Source organism: Natrix helvetica (genome assembly GCF_964273705.1).
Source record: "Natrix helvetica genome assembly, chromosome: 2".
NCBI lineage: Eukaryota > Metazoa > Chordata > Lepidosauria > Squamata > Natricidae > Natrix > Natrix helvetica.
The window spans coordinates 91,363,755-91,381,570 of record NC_138552.1 but is presented as its reverse complement, the minus strand read 5'-3'; the positions used below and the strand labels follow the sequence as shown (position 1 = coordinate 91,381,570).

At 47.5% G+C, this 17,816-nt stretch overlaps 2 protein-coding genes across 6 annotated transcripts in view; one reads left to right on the top strand and one right to left on the bottom strand.

Moving 5' to 3' along the window:
• RIGI (RNA sensor RIG-I) overlaps positions 1-15,881 on the top strand; it is a 54,383-nt gene extending 38,502 nt beyond the window's left edge. The window contains exons 15-18 of the mRNA XM_081940578.1: positions 1,129-1,299; positions 6,136-6,287; positions 6,550-6,696; positions 15,340-15,881. Coding sequence (XP_081796704.1) covers positions 1,129-1,299; positions 6,136-6,287; positions 6,550-6,696; positions 15,340-15,627 — 758 coding nt within the window. The 3' untranslated portion in view covers positions 15,628-15,881. The remainder of the gene's footprint in view (positions 1-1,128; positions 1,300-6,135; positions 6,288-6,549; positions 6,697-15,339) is intronic.
• A 419-nt stretch (positions 15,882-16,300) lies between these two features.
• Positions 16,301-17,816, bottom strand: part of ACO1 (aconitase 1) — a 61,713-nt gene continuing 60,197 nt past the window's right edge. For all 5 annotated transcript variants that reach the window (XM_081940580.1, XM_081940583.1, XM_081940582.1 and 2 more), the window contains one exon: positions 16,301-17,044. In XM_081940580.1, the coding sequence (XP_081796706.1) occupies positions 16,931-17,044 (114 nt within the window). In that variant the 3' untranslated portion in view covers positions 16,301-16,930. The remainder of the gene's footprint in view (positions 17,045-17,816) is intronic.

The following is a 17,816-nucleotide window of genomic DNA, read 5'->3' as shown; positions in this document are numbered from 1 at the left end:
AGAGGGATAGAGAGAGAGAGAAATACAGTAGGTAGGGAGGGAGAGAGAAAGAGTAGGTAGGTAGGTAGATAGAGGGATAGAGAGGGAGAAATACAGCAGGTAGATATGTAGATAGAGGGATAGAGAGAGAGAGAAATACAGTAGGGAGGGAGGGAGAGAGAGAGTAGGTAAAAAGGTAGGTAGGTAGATGATTCCAGGTGTACTTATCCATGTGCTGGAGAAGGAAATAGTTGACAATCTGCAGCACCTAACTTTGTTCCTGCTGGCACAGCACTTGATCCATGTAATTATCATCAATCAGTTAAAGATCTTTCCAAAAGGAAAAAAAAAGTTTTTGCACTTTGCAAACCTCCCCCAAACGGCCCGTTTTTCGTGAAAACGGGCCCATTTTTTTCAAATAAAAGGCATAACTAGCCTTGGGGGGTTTGCAGAGTGCTCCTGCCCCCCCAAAAAACGACCAAAAAATGGCCTGTTTTTCGCCAAAAAAAAATGCATGCATAGCCTTATGGAGGCTGCTGGGGGCTGGGAGGCAAAAAACAGCCCATTGTTTGCTCATTTTTGCTCTCCCCAGCCCCCAGGAGCTCTCTGAAAGCTTCCATAAGGCTAGGCATGGCCATTTTGGTGAAGGGGCGGGGCTTTGGAGGCAAAAAATGCTGTATTTGATGTACCCAGATTTTCAGCCTCTTTTTTGAGGGAAAAGGGTGCATCTTATACACCGAAAAATATGGTATTTGGTTCGTGACTCTCCAAGACTACTTGCCAAGTTTTGAAGATATCAGCCTGTCAGCTCTCCAAGCCACATAAGATCTGTGACTGTAAATCCTCCCTTGAAAGACTTTGCTGGGTGTGAATGAGAGGAATTCACAGCAACTTAATAAAAAGAGGATTTTGTCGGGACAAAGGAGTCTGCTTTGTGGTTTGGGGAAGCCTAGGTCAGAACAGTCAGAAGGTCACCAAAGGTGATCACATGACTCCAGGATACTGCAACCATCATAAATACGCCAGTTGCCAAGCATCCAAATTTTGATCATAGAACCATGGGGATCCTGCAACGGTCATAACTCTGAAAAAGGGGCATAAGTGACTTTTTTCAGTGCTGTTGTAACTTTGAACTTATCTCTCTCTTAGGCATGACCCTCCCAAATCAGAAAGGGACTTTGGATTCCTTCAAAATCGATGGGGACAGCAAGCTGCTAATAGCAACTTCAGTGGCTGACGAAGGGGTTGATATTGCTCAGTGCAACCTGGTCCTGCTATACGAATATGTAGGCAATGTCATCAAAATGATACAAGTCAGAGGTAAGTTGGTGAAATTATTCTGTGAGAACCTGAATGTAGATATTTTAATTACAGGTAGTCCTTGATTTACGATCACAATTGAGCCCAAAAGTTCTGTTGCTCAGCAAGATAATTTTGTTAAGTGAGTTTTGCCCCATTTTACGACCTTTCTTGCCACAGTTGCTGAGTGAATCATTGAAGGTGTTAAATTAGTAACTTGGTTGTTAAGTGAATCTGGCTTCCCCATTGGTTTTGTTTGTCAGAAGGTTGCAAGAAGTGATCACATGACCCCGGAACATTGCAACCATCATAAATATAAACCAGATTGCCCAGCATTAATATATAATATTTATATTATATTACATTACATTACATTACATTACATTACATTACATTACATTACTATACTCATACTCATACTCATACTCATACTCATACTCATACTTATACTATACTATATTTTAATATATACATATAAACCAGATTGCACAGTATTGTGATCACATCATCATGAGGATGCTGCAAAGGTTGTAACTCTGAAAAATGGTCATAACTCACTTTATTCAATGCCGTTGTAACTTTGAATGGTCATTTAATGAACTGTTGTAAGTCGAGGATTACCTGATAGGTTCCAGACGGAGCTTGGGCCATTTCCTGTGCCCTGACCCGCACCCGGATGGAGGACCTAGTGGCTGCATGGAACAATGCGGCCGCCGGGGCCTTGGACCGGGTTGCGCCCTTGCGGCCTCTCTTGCGGCAACGATCCACCCAGGCCCCTTGGTTTACTGAGGAGCTGAGGGTGATGAAGCGCCACAAGAGACGCCTAGAGAGCAGATGGAGATCGTCACGCTCTGAATCTGACCGAGCACAGGTGAGAGCCTATTTGCGGACTTACCTTGTGGCCTCAAGAGTGGCCAAGCATCAGGATTGTGCCACTCTTATTGCGTCTGCAGATAACTGCCCTGCCGCCCTGTTTAGGGTTACCCGCTCCCTCCTTCAACAGAGGCCGCGGGAAGCCCCTCTGCAGGGTAGAGCAGAGGAATTTGGGGAGTATCTGCAGGACAAAATCGCTCAGATTCGCAGCGAGTGGGTCTCCTCCAGTGGTCTAGAAGAGACGTCGGAGGTGGGTCTTGAGGTTCCATTCTGGGAGGAGTTTGACTCTGTTACTTCCAATGATATGGACAGGTTGCGCGGGCGACTGCGAGCCACCACATGTTTATTGGACCCGTGTCCCTCCTGGCTTATACTGGCATCCTGGGAGGTCACACGAGGCTGGCTCCAGGAGTTAGTCAACGCTTCTTTGAGAGAGGGGCTCTTGCCGACTGCCCTGAAAGAGGCGGTGGTGAGGCCCTACTCAAGAAGCCTTCCCTGGACCCAGCTATGTTAGCAAACTATCGTCCTGTCTCCAACCTTTGCTTTTTGGCGAAGGTTGTGGAGAGTGTGGTGGCACAACAGTTCCCACGCCACTTGGAGGAGATTGATTATCTGGACCCGCGCCAGTCCGGTTTCCGGCCGGGCCATAGCACGGAGACGGCTTTGGTCGCGTTGGTAGATGATCTCTGGAGGGCCAGAGATGGGGGTTGTTCCTCCATCTTGGTCCTATTAGACCTCTCGGCGGCTTTCGATATCATCGACCATGGTATCCTGTTGCATCGACTGGAGGGCTGGGGGTGAGGGGCACCGTTCTGCGGTGGTTCTCCTACCTCTCTGGCCGAGCGCAATTTGTGTTGGCAGGGGGGCAGAGGTCGACCTTGAGGCCGCTCACTTGTGGGGTGCCGCAGGGGTCGGTCCTCTCGCCTCTCCTGTTCAACACATACATGAAGCCGCTGGGCGAGATCATTCGTGGGTTCGGGGTAGATTACCATCTGTACGCAGATGACACCCAGCTGTACATCTCTACCCCGAACCACCCCAACGATACCGTCGAAGTGATGTCCCGGTGTCTGGAAGCCGTACGGATCTGGATGGGAAGGAACAGACTCAAGCTCAACCCGTCCAAGACGGAGTGGCTGTGGCTACCGGCACCCCGGTTCAGCCAGTTGATTCCATCACTGGCCATTGGGGGCGAACATCTGGCCCCCGTGGATCGGGTGCGCAATTTGGGCGTCCTCCTAGATGCCCGGCTGTCAATGGACGACCATGTGACAGCCGTGGCTAGGGGGGCGTTTCACCAGGTTCGCCTGGTGCGCCAACTGCATCCCCTACTGGACCGGGCTGCCCTTTGCACAGTCACCCATGCGCTTGTGACATCCGGGCTGGACTACTGTAACGCTCTCTACATGGGGCTCCCCTTGAGATCCACTCGAAGGCTCCAGTTGGTCCAGAATGCAGCCGCGCGGGCAGTTTTGGGAGCCGCTAGGTACTCCCATGTAACACCTCTCCTGCGCGGGCTGCACTGGCTACCTGTGGCTTTTCGGGTGCGTTTCAAGGTGCTGATTATCATCTTTAAAGCGCTCCATGGCACAAGACCTAGGTATTTGCGGGATCGCATCCTGCCCCATACATCCCTTCGGCCGATCCGCTCACACAGAGAGGGACTTCTCCGGGTGCCGTCCACTAGGCTGTGCCAGCGGGCGACGCCCAGGGGAAGGGCCTTCTCTGTGATGGGCCCGACCCTCTGGAATGACCTTCCCCGATATCAGAACAACAACAGATCTCCGCTCCTTCCGCACGAAGCTAAAAACCCACCTGTTCAATTTAGCCGGCCTGGCCTAATTCCAGCTTCCCACCCCAGGTCTGTATTTTTAAATTTGATGGGTTGGTTTTAGGCGTGTTTTAATTTTGAACAATTTGTACAGGGCTTTAGGTTTAATCTGGTTTTAAGGGTATTTATTATGTATATGGTTTTTTAATGTGGTTCCTGTACACCGCCCCGAGTCCCTTCGGGGAGAGGGGGCGGTCTATAAATCAAATAAACTTGAAACTTGAACTTGAACTTGTATATTAACTGAAGGTCATGCATTTCCACCCTAGGATGAGATACTATCAGATACATAGTGATTCAGCAAACAGTACTTTATTTGGGCCTATTATGCAAACACATAAAAGTGCTTTTGACATTGGAGGCATTAAGTAATGCTTGGAAACATTGTTGCACTTCTCCAATCCAATTTCAGGTAGTCCTCAGATAATGACCATAATTGGGAGCAGTCTCTTCATCATTAAGCAATGTCATAAAGCAAAAAAATAATGACTGTGCTAACTTTCAGCAGCAGTTTGGGCAATTCTGGTTTCTGTCATTAAGAGTGATGTCATCTGATGGGATTTGTGGTGTGAAGCCAGCTCGGTACAGCATACCTTAGGAAGCACACAAGTGTCTTCTACAATAGACCTGGTACATTGGCAGCCAAACGATTACTCTGCAATAGCATTGCGGTCTCCTGACCCAACTGTTAGCTTACATTCCTAACACCATCCAACATAGCATTTTTCTGTACTTACTACAAGAGTTGGGGGATGGCTGTTTTAAATAGCTCTGTTCTTTCATGAGTGGATGTGCCGTAGGGTTTGCCTTCTGTCTATCCCAACTCCCATTTTTCAATAGCTTCATGAAGTGAAGCTTATGTGTACATCTCCATCCTGGGCTGGGCTAAACATGCTATAAAGGTCAATGGGTTCAATGGAAATAATTAAATCAAATCACATTTAAGATAGAAGTCTAAAAGCCATTTCGCCCTTATCTGCTTTGATTGTAATTCTGGATAGCATAGTATTCCTCTTGTAGAGCAAATCTATAATCTGAGAATCCTCCTATATATTGTAGTCGTTGGTAAATAGATAGGGGCCATGACTTGAGCACAGGAAGCTCAAACTGCCCAAGGAGCTGCTGATACAATTCCTCTATAGAGGAATTATTGAGTCTGTCATCTGCACCTCTATAACTGTTTGGTTTGGTTTTGCAACCCAACAAGACAGACACAGACTTCATAGGATAAGAACTGCAGAAAAAACAATTACTGCCAACCTGCCTTCCATTGAGGACCTGTACACTGCATGAGTCAAAAAGAGGGCCGTGAAAATATTTACAGACCCCTTGCATCCTGGACATAAATTGTTTCAACTTCTACCCTCAAAATGATGCTATAGAGCACTGCAAACCAAAACAGCTAGACACAAGAATGGTTTTTTCTCCCGAATGCCATCACTCTGCTAAACAAATAATTCCTGATTGCTTATTTGTACCCTATGACTATCATTAAATATTGTACCTTATGATTCTTGATGAATGTATATTGTCTTTTTATGTACACTGAGAGCATATGCATCAAAGACAAATTCCTTGTGTGTCCAATCACACTTGGCCAATAAAGAATTCTATTCTATTCTATTCTATTCTATTCTATTCTATTCTATTCTATTCTATTCTATTCTATTCGAGTCTCTTGTAATGTCAGTTACGGTTTCACTTGAAGGAGACCTTGGCAACAATTAGAGGAGAGGAAGGGATTATAAGAGAATAAATTGGCACACAAAGGGGAATACACTGGACTGTTTGTTAACTGTGTTTGTGGTTGCTAGAGCTGGCACCTTTCAATGTGTATTCCCCATTATGCTTACTTTTGTAATTCTTCCTCTTCAATTAATGTTAAGTACAAAGACTAGTTCCCTTCTTGGTAATTATGCCAGACTGAGGTAAGCATTGAAAAGGACAGGGGAGTGGGGAAAAGGGAAACCTGAAGTTAAAGGTTAGAGGCAAATAAAATGTGAAGGTGTGGAACTGAACAAGTCTTTGCAGTTTCAAGCCAGAAAGCACAATCTTGGTTGTGTAGTTTCTCACCTCGTGACCCCTTAGTGATGGAACTGGTAGTCCCTATTGTGGTCACTAAAAAAGGACTCCCTGTAATGTGCCATCTCCAGGTCGTGGAAGAGCAAAAGATAGCAAGTGCGTTCTTGTGACGAGCAAAAAAGAACAGGAAGAGAAGGAGAGATACAATTTACAAAAGGAGGAAATGATGAACAAAGCTATCGAAGAGGTACAGAGCTGGGACGAAAAGATGTTTGCAAAGAAGGTGAGCAGTTTTTTAAATGTGGGCTTCCTTAATGTCTCATTCAGCCAAGGGGAAAAATTCTGTACTTTAAAATGAGCCAGTTCAAAGTCTGTTCAAATGCAGAATGGCTGAACCTGCCGTTTTCTAACGTTGCTTACAAGGTTTGGTTGTCATTAATTTATTTTCAGGATGGGGGGGAGGTTGATTCATGACAACATTCCTGGGCTCTTGAGAGTAGTTGGTGCCTTGTGACCTGCATTCCCTCTTTCTCTCTCTACCCCAGATAAACGAGTTGCAAAAGAAGCAAATAAAAATGCTAGATTCCAAGAAAAAACCGACAGAACCAAAACCCTGGAAAAGCAATCGAGTCCTTTTGTGTGGCAAATGCAAGAACAAGGCCTGCAGTACGGAGGACCTCCGGGTGATTGAGGTAACCTGCTGTTGCTGCCTTCACTTCACAGTGCCTTTTTTGGCGGGATAAGTGTTGGAGGGTACAGATCAGTTACGTTCCCGTTCAGTTCTGAGTGAGGGCTGATTCAGTCCAAATCTGTGATTTGAGTTTCAAGATTTGAATCAAGAAAAGCTTTGTCCATAGACATGAATCAGGAAAAATATATGCCTGCATCTGCTTAATTTTTTGACAGAAAATGAATGCCACAATGATAGAGGCTTTAGAGAAGTTTCTTAAAACATTTCTCTGGACCCATTCCAGCTTTTAAAAATTGTGGGGGACCCCCCCCCCCCGCCCCCTTTTTGATTGTATGGGTTTGCATTTATTGCAATTCATCATATTGAAAATTAAAATTGACCCATTTGCTGCACTTTGGTTTCCCACAATTATTTGATGGGATTTGATATTACATCATTTTTCAAAATTATTTGATGGGCTTTTGATATTATATTATTTTTCAACAGTCTGGCAAATAATTTTAATTTTGCAAATTCCTGAAGATCAGATCATTTTTTTAAAAAAATGCAGCTTCAGAGGATATTCATGCAAAGTTTCAGCTAGAAAGTGTTACGATTTTCATTGCTATATATACAGTATTTTTAATTGTTTCTCTGTACTTTATAATAAAGGTGTCAGGACTAGGGTGCAGGAAACACAGCAAATAAAAGATCTATTTGATTTTTAAACTTCAAATCTACCCAAGGATTAACTTTTTAAAAATGGTTATTAAATCAAACCTTTCAATTGAATAATTTATTTAAAGCTTTGCACAGCTGAGTACACAGTGTCATGAGTTTGGGTATATTAACACTTAAAGGGAGTAAAGAAACTGAATATTAGCATTGACCTGTCAAATTGTAAGGGTAAATCTTAGCATTTTGTATTTCTGGTCATTGTAAGAACATTCAAATAGAAGCCCAGCCTTTGAGTTACACATATAGGTGGAGTTTCACCTCTTGGTAAATGGAGGTCTAACATTCTAGTCCAGTGAAGGTTAACCTTTTTGATGTCGAGTGCCCAAAGCGGGCATGCAAATGCACACACACACGCCCCAATCCTCAAAATGCAATGCGATCACCCCCATGCATGCGCACACGTTCCATGTACATGCGCCCCGTGTCCTGTTTTGGCTTCCAGGTTGGTGCAGGAGGCTGTTGAAGCCCAAAACGGGGCGTGAGGGGGTCTTGCAATCTCCAGTTCCCCCCCAGCATGACCTACCTTTCTCCTCCATTCCTGCCTCCCGTGCCTTCCGCGATCTCTGCAGTTTCTCCCCCCAGTGTGCCCTAGCTTTTTCCTCCATTCCTGCAGAGAGGCACCTGCAGAGGTCAGGGAAGGCACAGGCAGCAGAAAGCTAGGGCGCACTGGAGGGAGGGGGTGGGACTGTGGAGATTGGGGAAGGCCCCATCCCCGTGCATGTGTGGCAGAGACCCGAAGACCAACTGGCCGGTGGGAGGTGCACGCACATGTGCGGTGGAGCTGGACTGGGGCAATGGCTGGTGTGCTCGCATAGAGGGCTCTGCATGCCACTTGTGGCATGTGTGTCATAGGTTCGCCATCATGGTTCTAGTCCCTTTGAAGTGATCAGATTGATGACAAAATCAAGGATAATTGTTCCTACATTAAATGCATATAGGTGCATTTTTCAATTGGATCGTGAATGCACAAAAGATTTCAAAATATATTATTTATTTATTTATTTTATTGAACTTATTAGTCGCCCCCTCTCCCCACAGGGACTCGGGGCGACGTACAGAGCAATAATCAAGATAGCACCATAAAATCGTGCAGAGGAGGTAAAAATAAGTCCATAAATAAGCATACTTACAAAGTTTAAAACCCCAAAAATATTAAAAACAAAATTTCCCATTGTAAAATGACCTGGGGTGGCAAGATAGTAACGTTATGCCAGGCCGGCTTGACAAAACAGGTATATCTCCCCTCCCAACATTTTAAATGTTTCACATTCATTCCACATATTGTGGCTTTCGTGGTATAGGCTCATGATGGCGAACCTATGGCATGCGTGCCACAGGTGGCATGGGGAGCCATTTGTTAGGGCACGTGAGGCATTGCCCTGTCAGCTCCAGCGTGCATGCATGTGCTGGCTCCCTGTAGGGCAGTTTTTCGTCTTCTAGAGAAGGTGAGGGGTTTTCGCCCTCCCAGACTCCTAGAAAGCCTCTGGAGCCTGGGGAGGGCAAAACATTGTGCCATTATAGGTGTGGCACGCCCCGCGCACAACCCCCTTGCGCTTCCCCTGCTTTTGGCATGGGAGCCAAAAAAGGTTAGCCATCACTGGTAGAGGAGGAGGAGGAGCTTCCTGGAGCTGGAGAGAGCCTGAGAGGAAATGGAAAGAAAGCGAGAGAGAGAGAGCTGGAGCGTGCTGGGAGCGTGCGAAGACGGCTGAATGAGATCGGGGCTTGCAGGCTATTGTCGGCGCTGGCGCTGGCGGAGAGCCGGAGAGGAAATGCAAAGAACGTGGAGGGAGAGAGCTGGAGAGGAAATGGAGGAAATAGAAAGAACGTGAGAGGGAGAGAGCTGGAGCGTGCTGGGAGCGTGCAAAGACGGCTGAATGAGATCGGGGCTTGCAGGCTATTGTCGGCGCTGGCGCTGGCGGAGAGCCGGAGAGGAAATGCAAAGAACGTGGAGGGAGAGAGCTGGAGAGGAAATGGAGGAAATAGAAAGAACGTGAGAGGGAGAGAGCTGGAGCGTGCTGGGAGCGTGCGGAGACGGCTGGGTGAGATCGGGGCTTGCAGGCTGTTGTCGGCGCTGACGCTGGCGCTGGCGGCGTCTCGGAGAGGCCGGGAGAGGCCGGGAGCCTGGAGCTGGGAGCTCTGGAGGCCGGCCGAAGCGCCGAAGCGCCGGAGGCCGGCGGCGGCGTTGGAGGCCGGCGGAAAATGGCCCCTGGAGCTGGAACGGCGGCCTGGGACGCCGAGCGCACAGGAAAGGGCGAGTGGTGGCTGATGGCCTGCGGTAGGAGCCGAGAGGAGCGGAGGGGGAGCGGAAGAGAGTGGACGAACGATGGCAGAGGCGTCTCAGCGTTGGAGGCCTGGTAGGAGGAGGGTTGCTCTCAGCGCTGGAGACCAGACAGGAAGCAGGGGGCTTGTTGTGGCTAACAGGAGACTTTCAATGCCAGGGCTGCCAGAGTGCTGGCAGGAGAAACATCTGTCTCCTGCTGGCCGCCTACCTTGTTTTTGACCATCTGCCCCCTGCTGACCACCACTAACTATCTGCCCCTGCCTACCACCTATTTATCACCCTGCTTTCTACCTATTGACTAGCTGCCCCCCGCTCACCATCTAATTGACCATCTAATTGACCATCTAATTGACCATCTAATTGACCATCGACTCAGGAGGCTGCTCAGAGATCAGGGGGGGCTTGTTGGGGACTGCCAGGAGGCCCCTAACATCAAGCTTGGCAGAGGAGTTTTTCTACCTCCTGCCAGCTGCCTCCCTGATTGTACCCACCTACCCCCCCTGCTGACTATCTATCAACAACTGCCCCTGTTTACTATCTGCGCGTGCCCCGAAGGATTCCTCCCTATCTTCTATAACTTATTGCCTGACTAACCATCTGCCCCTTGCCCATTACCAACAATAGTCCAACCACCCCTCGCCATCCACCATTTATCATCCATGAGCCCCCACTTTTCGACTGTTATCCGACCAGCCTACCACCACCACCACCACCCCATCTAGGACTGGACTATTCTCTTTCACACTGGAGCTCTGCTTTTCTAATTACGCTGGACTATGGCATCTTGCCCGGAACATCCTCAGCACTATCCTAGGCCCCTGACGAATTTTTTAACATTCTATGTATTTAAGGTCAGACCTGATCCTACTGTGGGAGTCCCCCCTCTCGCAGGTGTGGCCCTCCGCCCTTTCAAGGGCCCACCTTGATGACGGATTTATTAATCTCGAGAGGTGGAGGAAGCGGAGACTTAGGGGGTTTTTAGTTAACTGTTTTTAAAAAACTTTTAGGGGCAGGGGTTCAGGGGTTGGGGGGTGGGTGGGTCAGGTCAGGAGCGATGAGAGAGCCAGGTCTCCAGGTGTGGTCGCGAGCAGAAGGAGCGGAAGGGAGGAGGAGGGGGAGGATATCGTTCCTTTACAGGGCTTGCTGATTTCAACGGTCGTAGGGAGGGGCAGATACGAGAACAGATTAAGAACTCATAGTCGGTTGGGAGACCGTGGGTGCTGGTTACACCCGGTCGCTCGTACCAACCCCCGCGTTCTAGGTGGTCAGGAGCTGCAGACCCAGGGCCTGAGGCTGTTGCTATGCAATGCGAGGTCCGTCGTTAATAAGGCCCCCCTCATCTACGATCTAATTTTGGAGGGGGAGCCGGACCTCGCGGGAATAACGGAGACCTGGTTGGGCCACGAGGGAGGTTTACCCCTCGTGGAAATGTGCCCACCAGGCTACCTAGCATTTCACCAGCCCCGGGCCCAGGGAAGGGGTGGTGGGGTAGCAGCGATTATCCGGGAGGATTTAGAGCCAAGGGAGTACACTGTGCCACAGACGTCCGGGTGTGAATCCCTTGTTGTGAAATGGGGCCCCGGGAGACAGTTGGGCCTGCTGATAGTATACCTGGCTCCTCGCTATACATCAGCGGCCCTGCCTGAACTCCTCGAGCTGATCGCATCGGTGGCGGTTGAGACCCCCAAACTCTTAGTGATGGGGGATTTTAACCTGCCATCGGTGGGAGAAGCATCCGAGGGGGTTCGGGAGTTCATGGCTTCCATGACAGCCATGGACCTGACTCAATTGATTCAGGGCCCGACACACGAGGGAGGACACACCCTGGACCTTGTTTTTGTCTCTGGCCAGTGGTTGAGTGATCTGGGAGGAGGGGACTTAACCATCACTCCCCTGTCATGGTCAGATCACTCACTCCTCCGACTCGACTTCCCTGGTGCTACCCCCCGCTGCGGGGAGGCGGAACCAGAAAACACTAGATGGTTCCGCCTCAGGCGCCTGATGGAACCAGATAGGTTCCAGACGGAGCTTGGGCCACCTCCTGCAACCCTGACCCGCCCCCGGGTAGAGGACCTGGTGGTCGCGTGGAATAATGTGACTACCGGGGCCTTGAACCGGGTGGCGCCTTTGCGGCCTCTCTGGCGGCAACAATCCACCCTGGCCCCTTGGTTTACCGAGGAGCTAAGGGTGATGAAACGCCGCAAGAGATGCCTAGAGAGTCGTTGGAGATCCTCCCGTTCCGAATTTGACCGAACACAGGTACGAGCCCATTTAAGGACATACCTTGTGGCACTGAGAGCGGCCAAATGTCAATATTGTGCCGCTCTCATTGCATCCGCAGAGAACCGCCCTGCCGCCCTGTTTCGGGTGTCCCGCTCCCTCTTGTTTCAGAGGCCGCGGGAGGCCCCTTTACAGGGTAGGGCAGAGGAGTTTTGGAAATACCTGCAGGATAAAATCGCTCAAATCCGGAAGGATTGGGTCCCTGTCAGTGGTCCTATGGAGACGTCCGTGGCAAGTCTTGAGACATCGATCTGGGGGGAGTTTGACTTGGTTGCCATCGAGGATTTGGACAGAATGCGTGGACGACTGCGACCCACCACGTTTATTTGACCCGTGCCCCTCCTGGCTTGTACTGGCATCCTGGGAGTTTACACGTGACTGGCTCCTAGGCCTAGTGAATGCCTCGTTGAGTGAGGGGTCTCTCCCGGCCTCTTTGAAAGAGGCGGTAGTGAGACCCCTGCTCAAGAAGCCTTCCCTGGACCCTATGGAGCTGGCCAATTATCGTCCTGTCTCCAACCTTCCCTTCTTGGCGAAGGTTGTAGAGAGTGTGGTGGCTTATCAGTTTCCACGACATCTGGAGGAAGATGATTATCTAGATCCGCGCCAGTCCGGCTTCCGTCCCGGGCACAGCACGGAGACGGCCTTGGTCGCGTTGGTAGATGATCTCTGGAGGGCCAGAGATAGGGGTTGTTCCTCTATCCTGGTCCTATTAGACCTCTCGGCGGCTTTTGATACCATCGACCATGGTATCCTGTTGCGCCGACTGGAGGGGTTGGGGGTCCGGGGCACCGTTTTGCGGTGGTTCGGCTCCTACCTTTCCGGTCGGACGCAACGTGTGTTGGCAGGAGAGCAGAGGTCGACCCTAAGCCCCGTTACGTGTGGGGTGCCACAGGGGTTGGTCCTCTCGCCACTCCTGTTCAACACATATATGAAGCCGTTGGGTGAGATCATCCGTGGTTTGGGGGTGGGATATCATCTGTACGCTGATGATACTCAGCTGTACATTTCCACCCCAAACCACCCCAACGAGGCCGTCGAAGTGATGTCCCGGTGTGTGGAAGCCGTACGGGTCTGGATGGATGACAACCGACTCAAGCTCAACCCCTCCAAGACGGAGTGGCTGTGGGTACCGGCTCCCCGGTTCAGCCAATTAATGCCATCTTTGGCCATCGGGGGCGTTCAACTTGCCCCCGTGGAGCGGGCGCGCAATTTGGGCGTCCTCCTGGATGCCCGGCTGTCCATGGATGACCATGTGACAGCTGTGGCAAGGGGGGCGTTCCACCAGGTTCGCCTGGTGCGCCAATTGCGCCCCCTACTGGACCGGGACGCCTTACGCACAGTCACTCATGCGCTGGTGACGTCTCGCCTGGACTACTGTAACACTCTCTACATGGGGCTTCCCTTGAAATGCACCCGGAGGCTACAGTTGGTCCAGAATGCGGCCGCGCGGGTAATTATGGGGAGTTCCAGGTACTCCCCTGTGACCTTTCCTGCGCAAGCTGCACTGGCTTCCTGTGGTCTATCGGGTGCGTTTCAAGATTTTGATAACGATCTTTAAAGCGCTCCATGGCTCAGGACTTAGTTACTTACGGAATCGTATCCTGCCCCATACATCCCTGCGACCAATTCGCTCGCACAGAGAGGGACTCCTCTAGGTGCCGTCCACCAGACAGTGCCGAGGGGCGGCGCCTAGGAGTAGAGCCTTCTCTGTGGCGGGCCCAGCCCGTGGAATGACCTCCCTCCAGATATTAGGACTACCTCTGACCTCCGCTCCTTCCGTGTAAAGCTCAAGACCCACCTATTTCAAGTAGCTGGCCTGGCTCAACTATAGTCTGAACATATCGCTCCTGACGGGTTTTTTATTTTTGTAATTTTATCTAATTTATTTAGGGGATTTTAATATTGTGATTTTAATTTGTTTCCATCCATTTGTCCACCTCCTCTTTGTATACGTCTCTGTATACGTCTTTGTATACGTCTATATTATATGTATGTTTGTCCATACTTGTATTTTTATGTTTTTATTGTACGCTGCCCCGAGTCCTTCGGGAGAGGGTGCGGCTAAGAAATAAATATTATTATTATCATTATCATTATCATTATTATTATTATTATTGGCAATAAACAGGAAGGGTCATCAAAGGCTTGATTTTTAAGGTCTCAAAAACCACGTAATCTCCATGCAAGCTCATAATCCAACAAATTCCACAAACCCCAAAGACCAGAAACAATAGCACTTGTGGATATGATCCAACTGAGATAAATTGCATTGCAGATGTCTGGAAAATCTCCCATGCTATTTCAGTGAGCAGGACTACAAACTACCATATTTTTCGGAGTATAAGACGCATCCTTTCCCCCCCCCCAAAGAGGGTGAAAATCTAGGTGCGTTTTATACACTGAATACATCATTTTTGGCCTCCCAAAACCCCATCCCGCACATCCCATTTTTTGCAAAAATGGATGAGCAGAGGGTTTGGGAAGTCTGAAGAGTGCTTCTGGGGGCTGGGGAGGGCAAAAACGAGCATAAAACGAGTGAAAGGGGCCCGTTTTTCATTAAAAAAATGGTGTTTTGCCCTCCCCAGCCCCCAGGAACACTCTACAGGCCTCCCAAACTCTCTGCACACCCCATTATTGTGAAAAACAGGCCCATTTTTCACCTCCCAAACCCCCCATGTGTCGTGTTTGCCTTCCCCGGCCCCCAGGAGCACTTTGCAGGCCTCTCAAACTCTCTGCATGCTCCGTTTTTCACAAAACGTGGGGCGTGCAGAGGGTTTGGGAAGCCTGCAGAGTGCTCCTGGGGGCCGGGGAAGGCAATTATTTTTTTAAAAATTTACCTCTTCAAAATCTTGGTGCGTCTTATACTCCAGTGCGTCTTATAGTCCGAAAAATACGGTATATGGGCTAAGGAGGAACTTTTTTTTTTTAAAAAAAAACCTTGTCTTTATTTTTTTTTAAAAAAGCGAACTAAATGAGCTCAAAGGAGTCATGCGCAGATTTTTTTTTCTGTGTCGATTTCACGTAAGATACATTGCTGAATTCGTACTACAAGGTGAAGTTTGGAATTTATCCGAAATGAAACCTGAGCTAGCTGAATGCGTCCATCATGAAAAAGCTCTTTTTGACATTCAGTTGAGAGAAATTTGGCTTTGCCATATCAGAATTAAATGTTGGAAGTGGAACTGTAGAGGATAAATTGAGCTCCTTTGACTGCTATGGTTGAGGAAATTGACAACTGAATATGCACTTAATTTACCAAGAGGTTATGATCTAAGTTGACCTGAAAGCATGCAGCCTTAAATTTCTGACTAATCCATTTATAAAGTGATATAGACAATGCTACATTCTGTTCTGTGTTCATTCTAGGAATCACACCACACCGTTTTAGGCGAGAAATTTAAAGCACAGTATACCACGGGACCTCATAAGGTGCAGAGCTACGGGAATTTTGAGAAAAAAGCCAAGATGTATTGCCTCAATTGCCATCATGACTGGGGAATCATTGTGAAGTACAAGACCTTTGTGGACATGCCCATCATTAAAATCGAGAGCTTTTCCGTGCAGGATGTTGTTAGCAACCAGCAATTTTATTTCCGAAAATGGAAGGATGTTGATTTTGCAATGAAAGACTTTGATGTTGAAGAAATACCTTAGGAAGTACGGTCTGTTCAAACTTCTGTTTATAATCTTGCATGACCTAATTAAATTCTATTTTAAAGTCAAATTGGTAACTGAGGTAATATTAACTTTCCACTTATTCCAGTGTAAATGCAAACTCCAAGGTAGCTGTTGTATCTGTCTGATTCTTAGTATGCTTCCATTAATCAGTGCTTCTTCAAAAAAAGCTGATATGTTTCCATTGCTGTCTTTTGATTATGCAATTTAATAAAAAATGTATAGATTTAAAACTTTAAATGGTCCTTGGTTGCTTCTGGAGGCTGGGAGTAAGGGATTGTTCTTAAATTATAGCTGTACTTGGCTGTTTAAAAAAGTCAGGGACATATAGCTGAGGATATTCTAATAAGTTTAAGATGAAGTTGAACTAGAACTATCACTAATAGTAATAGTTAAGAAAGCCAAGTTTTCATCCTTCAGATTTAAAACCAAAGGCATTCTATCAACTAGTTTATATATCTATATATCAACTAGTTTATATATCTATAGTATATATCTATTGTTAGGATCCCATCGCTGTTGCAACATTTTATTGCTCAGAATTCCAAATCATGTTCCTTTCTGATAAAGCAAAGGAGAATTTATTCTTTATCTTGAACCTCTGTTTCAGAACTCACACCCACAAAAGATTCTATTGATTTTTGAAAACAGGTTTGTTACAAAAGGCTTTAATCCTGTGGTCCCACGAATGAAGGCACATACGAACGAATGCACATATGCCGAAGAATAAAGAGCCAAGTCATTTAATCGTTCTAGCAGTATTAAAATTTCAAGGACGGATTTTGATAAGCGCTTTTAATGCAATAAGTACAGGGTTAGTAACTTCTGAGGCAGGCAGGAAAAGAAACTGGTACTGTTAATTGCTGTATAAAATGTTGAAAAGGATCTAGCCTCCATATACATGGATGATACAAGTTTTTGTCCCACCTACAAGTACAAAATAGAGGGATGAAATACAGTACTGTAGAAAGGATGAGTTCAAATATACACATAAATTAGACTAGGGGCCAAAAGGTTAGGGTTGACAGTGTAGAAACACACCCTTTACAAGCCTTTCCCTTCAATTCTGCTGAAACCACATCCCCCAGGAGCCCCAGCCAGCCCTGAAAGTCTGGATGTTGTAGTCCTAATACGCTTGAAAGGCACTATGCTGGGGAACACTGCACATAAGTCCCTTGTTACTGTATATTTTGTTTTTCATAATTACAGCATTTATAATTACTGAGCCTTTGTCCTCAGAAAAAGGTGGGTTTCTGGATATGAGCTATGCTTCATTTGGGGGTTAAGATGCCATTTTGCGAATCATATAGTTCAAGATGCCGCCATTACGAAAATAGGTGAGCTCCACGTCTGTGTCAAACCTCATGATGGCTTGAAAAGTTTTTCCTGTGTCCAACTGGGGAGAGACCATAGAGAACAAGGAGGATTAAGGAAAGGTACAATGGTATAAGAAGTTCAAACAGGGACTTTTTTTTAGAAATTATGCCAAAGCACCAAAGAAATAAGATCTTGGAAATAACATGACATCACCACACATACTTTTGGTTGTCCCCGTTGCAAGAAAATCTCTCCTAACATCTTAAATGAGCAATCCGGGGCATGGTGCCCATGGAAACCATGTTCAAATGTGCACACACAATATTTCAACAACTGTCGGGCTGAGGGCTGTGCACATTACTTATTCCTGCAACACCCATTATTAAAATACTCATCTCATACAGACCACCCCATTCCACACAGTGCTAAAAAGTTGTGTTTTCCCTGAATTAAAAACTCTTGTTTATTCTGGGAGTCTGAACAGGGCTTCAGCAGCTTTGTAGAATAGACTGCTCTTCCCCTTTGTGACCGCCTTTTAAATATTGGAACACTGCTATCATATCTCCGCTTTTCACTAGACTAGACATACCCAATTCTTGCAACTGTTCTTCATGTGTTTTAGCCTCCGTATTTACATAAAGAGAAAGGCGCCCTACAGAAAAACGGAGGCATTGTTTGTCTCTTTCCAGCCTTCTGCCATGGGTTTATGGGTGTCTTCTACTGTTGGATGCTGGTTGCGAGCTTGTATTGCCAGGGCTTATGAGGCGAGGGGCAAGCCGGTGCCACAGGGGATAACGGCTCATTCAACTAGGACTGCGGCCACCACGGCCACGTGGAACACCCAGGCTCTG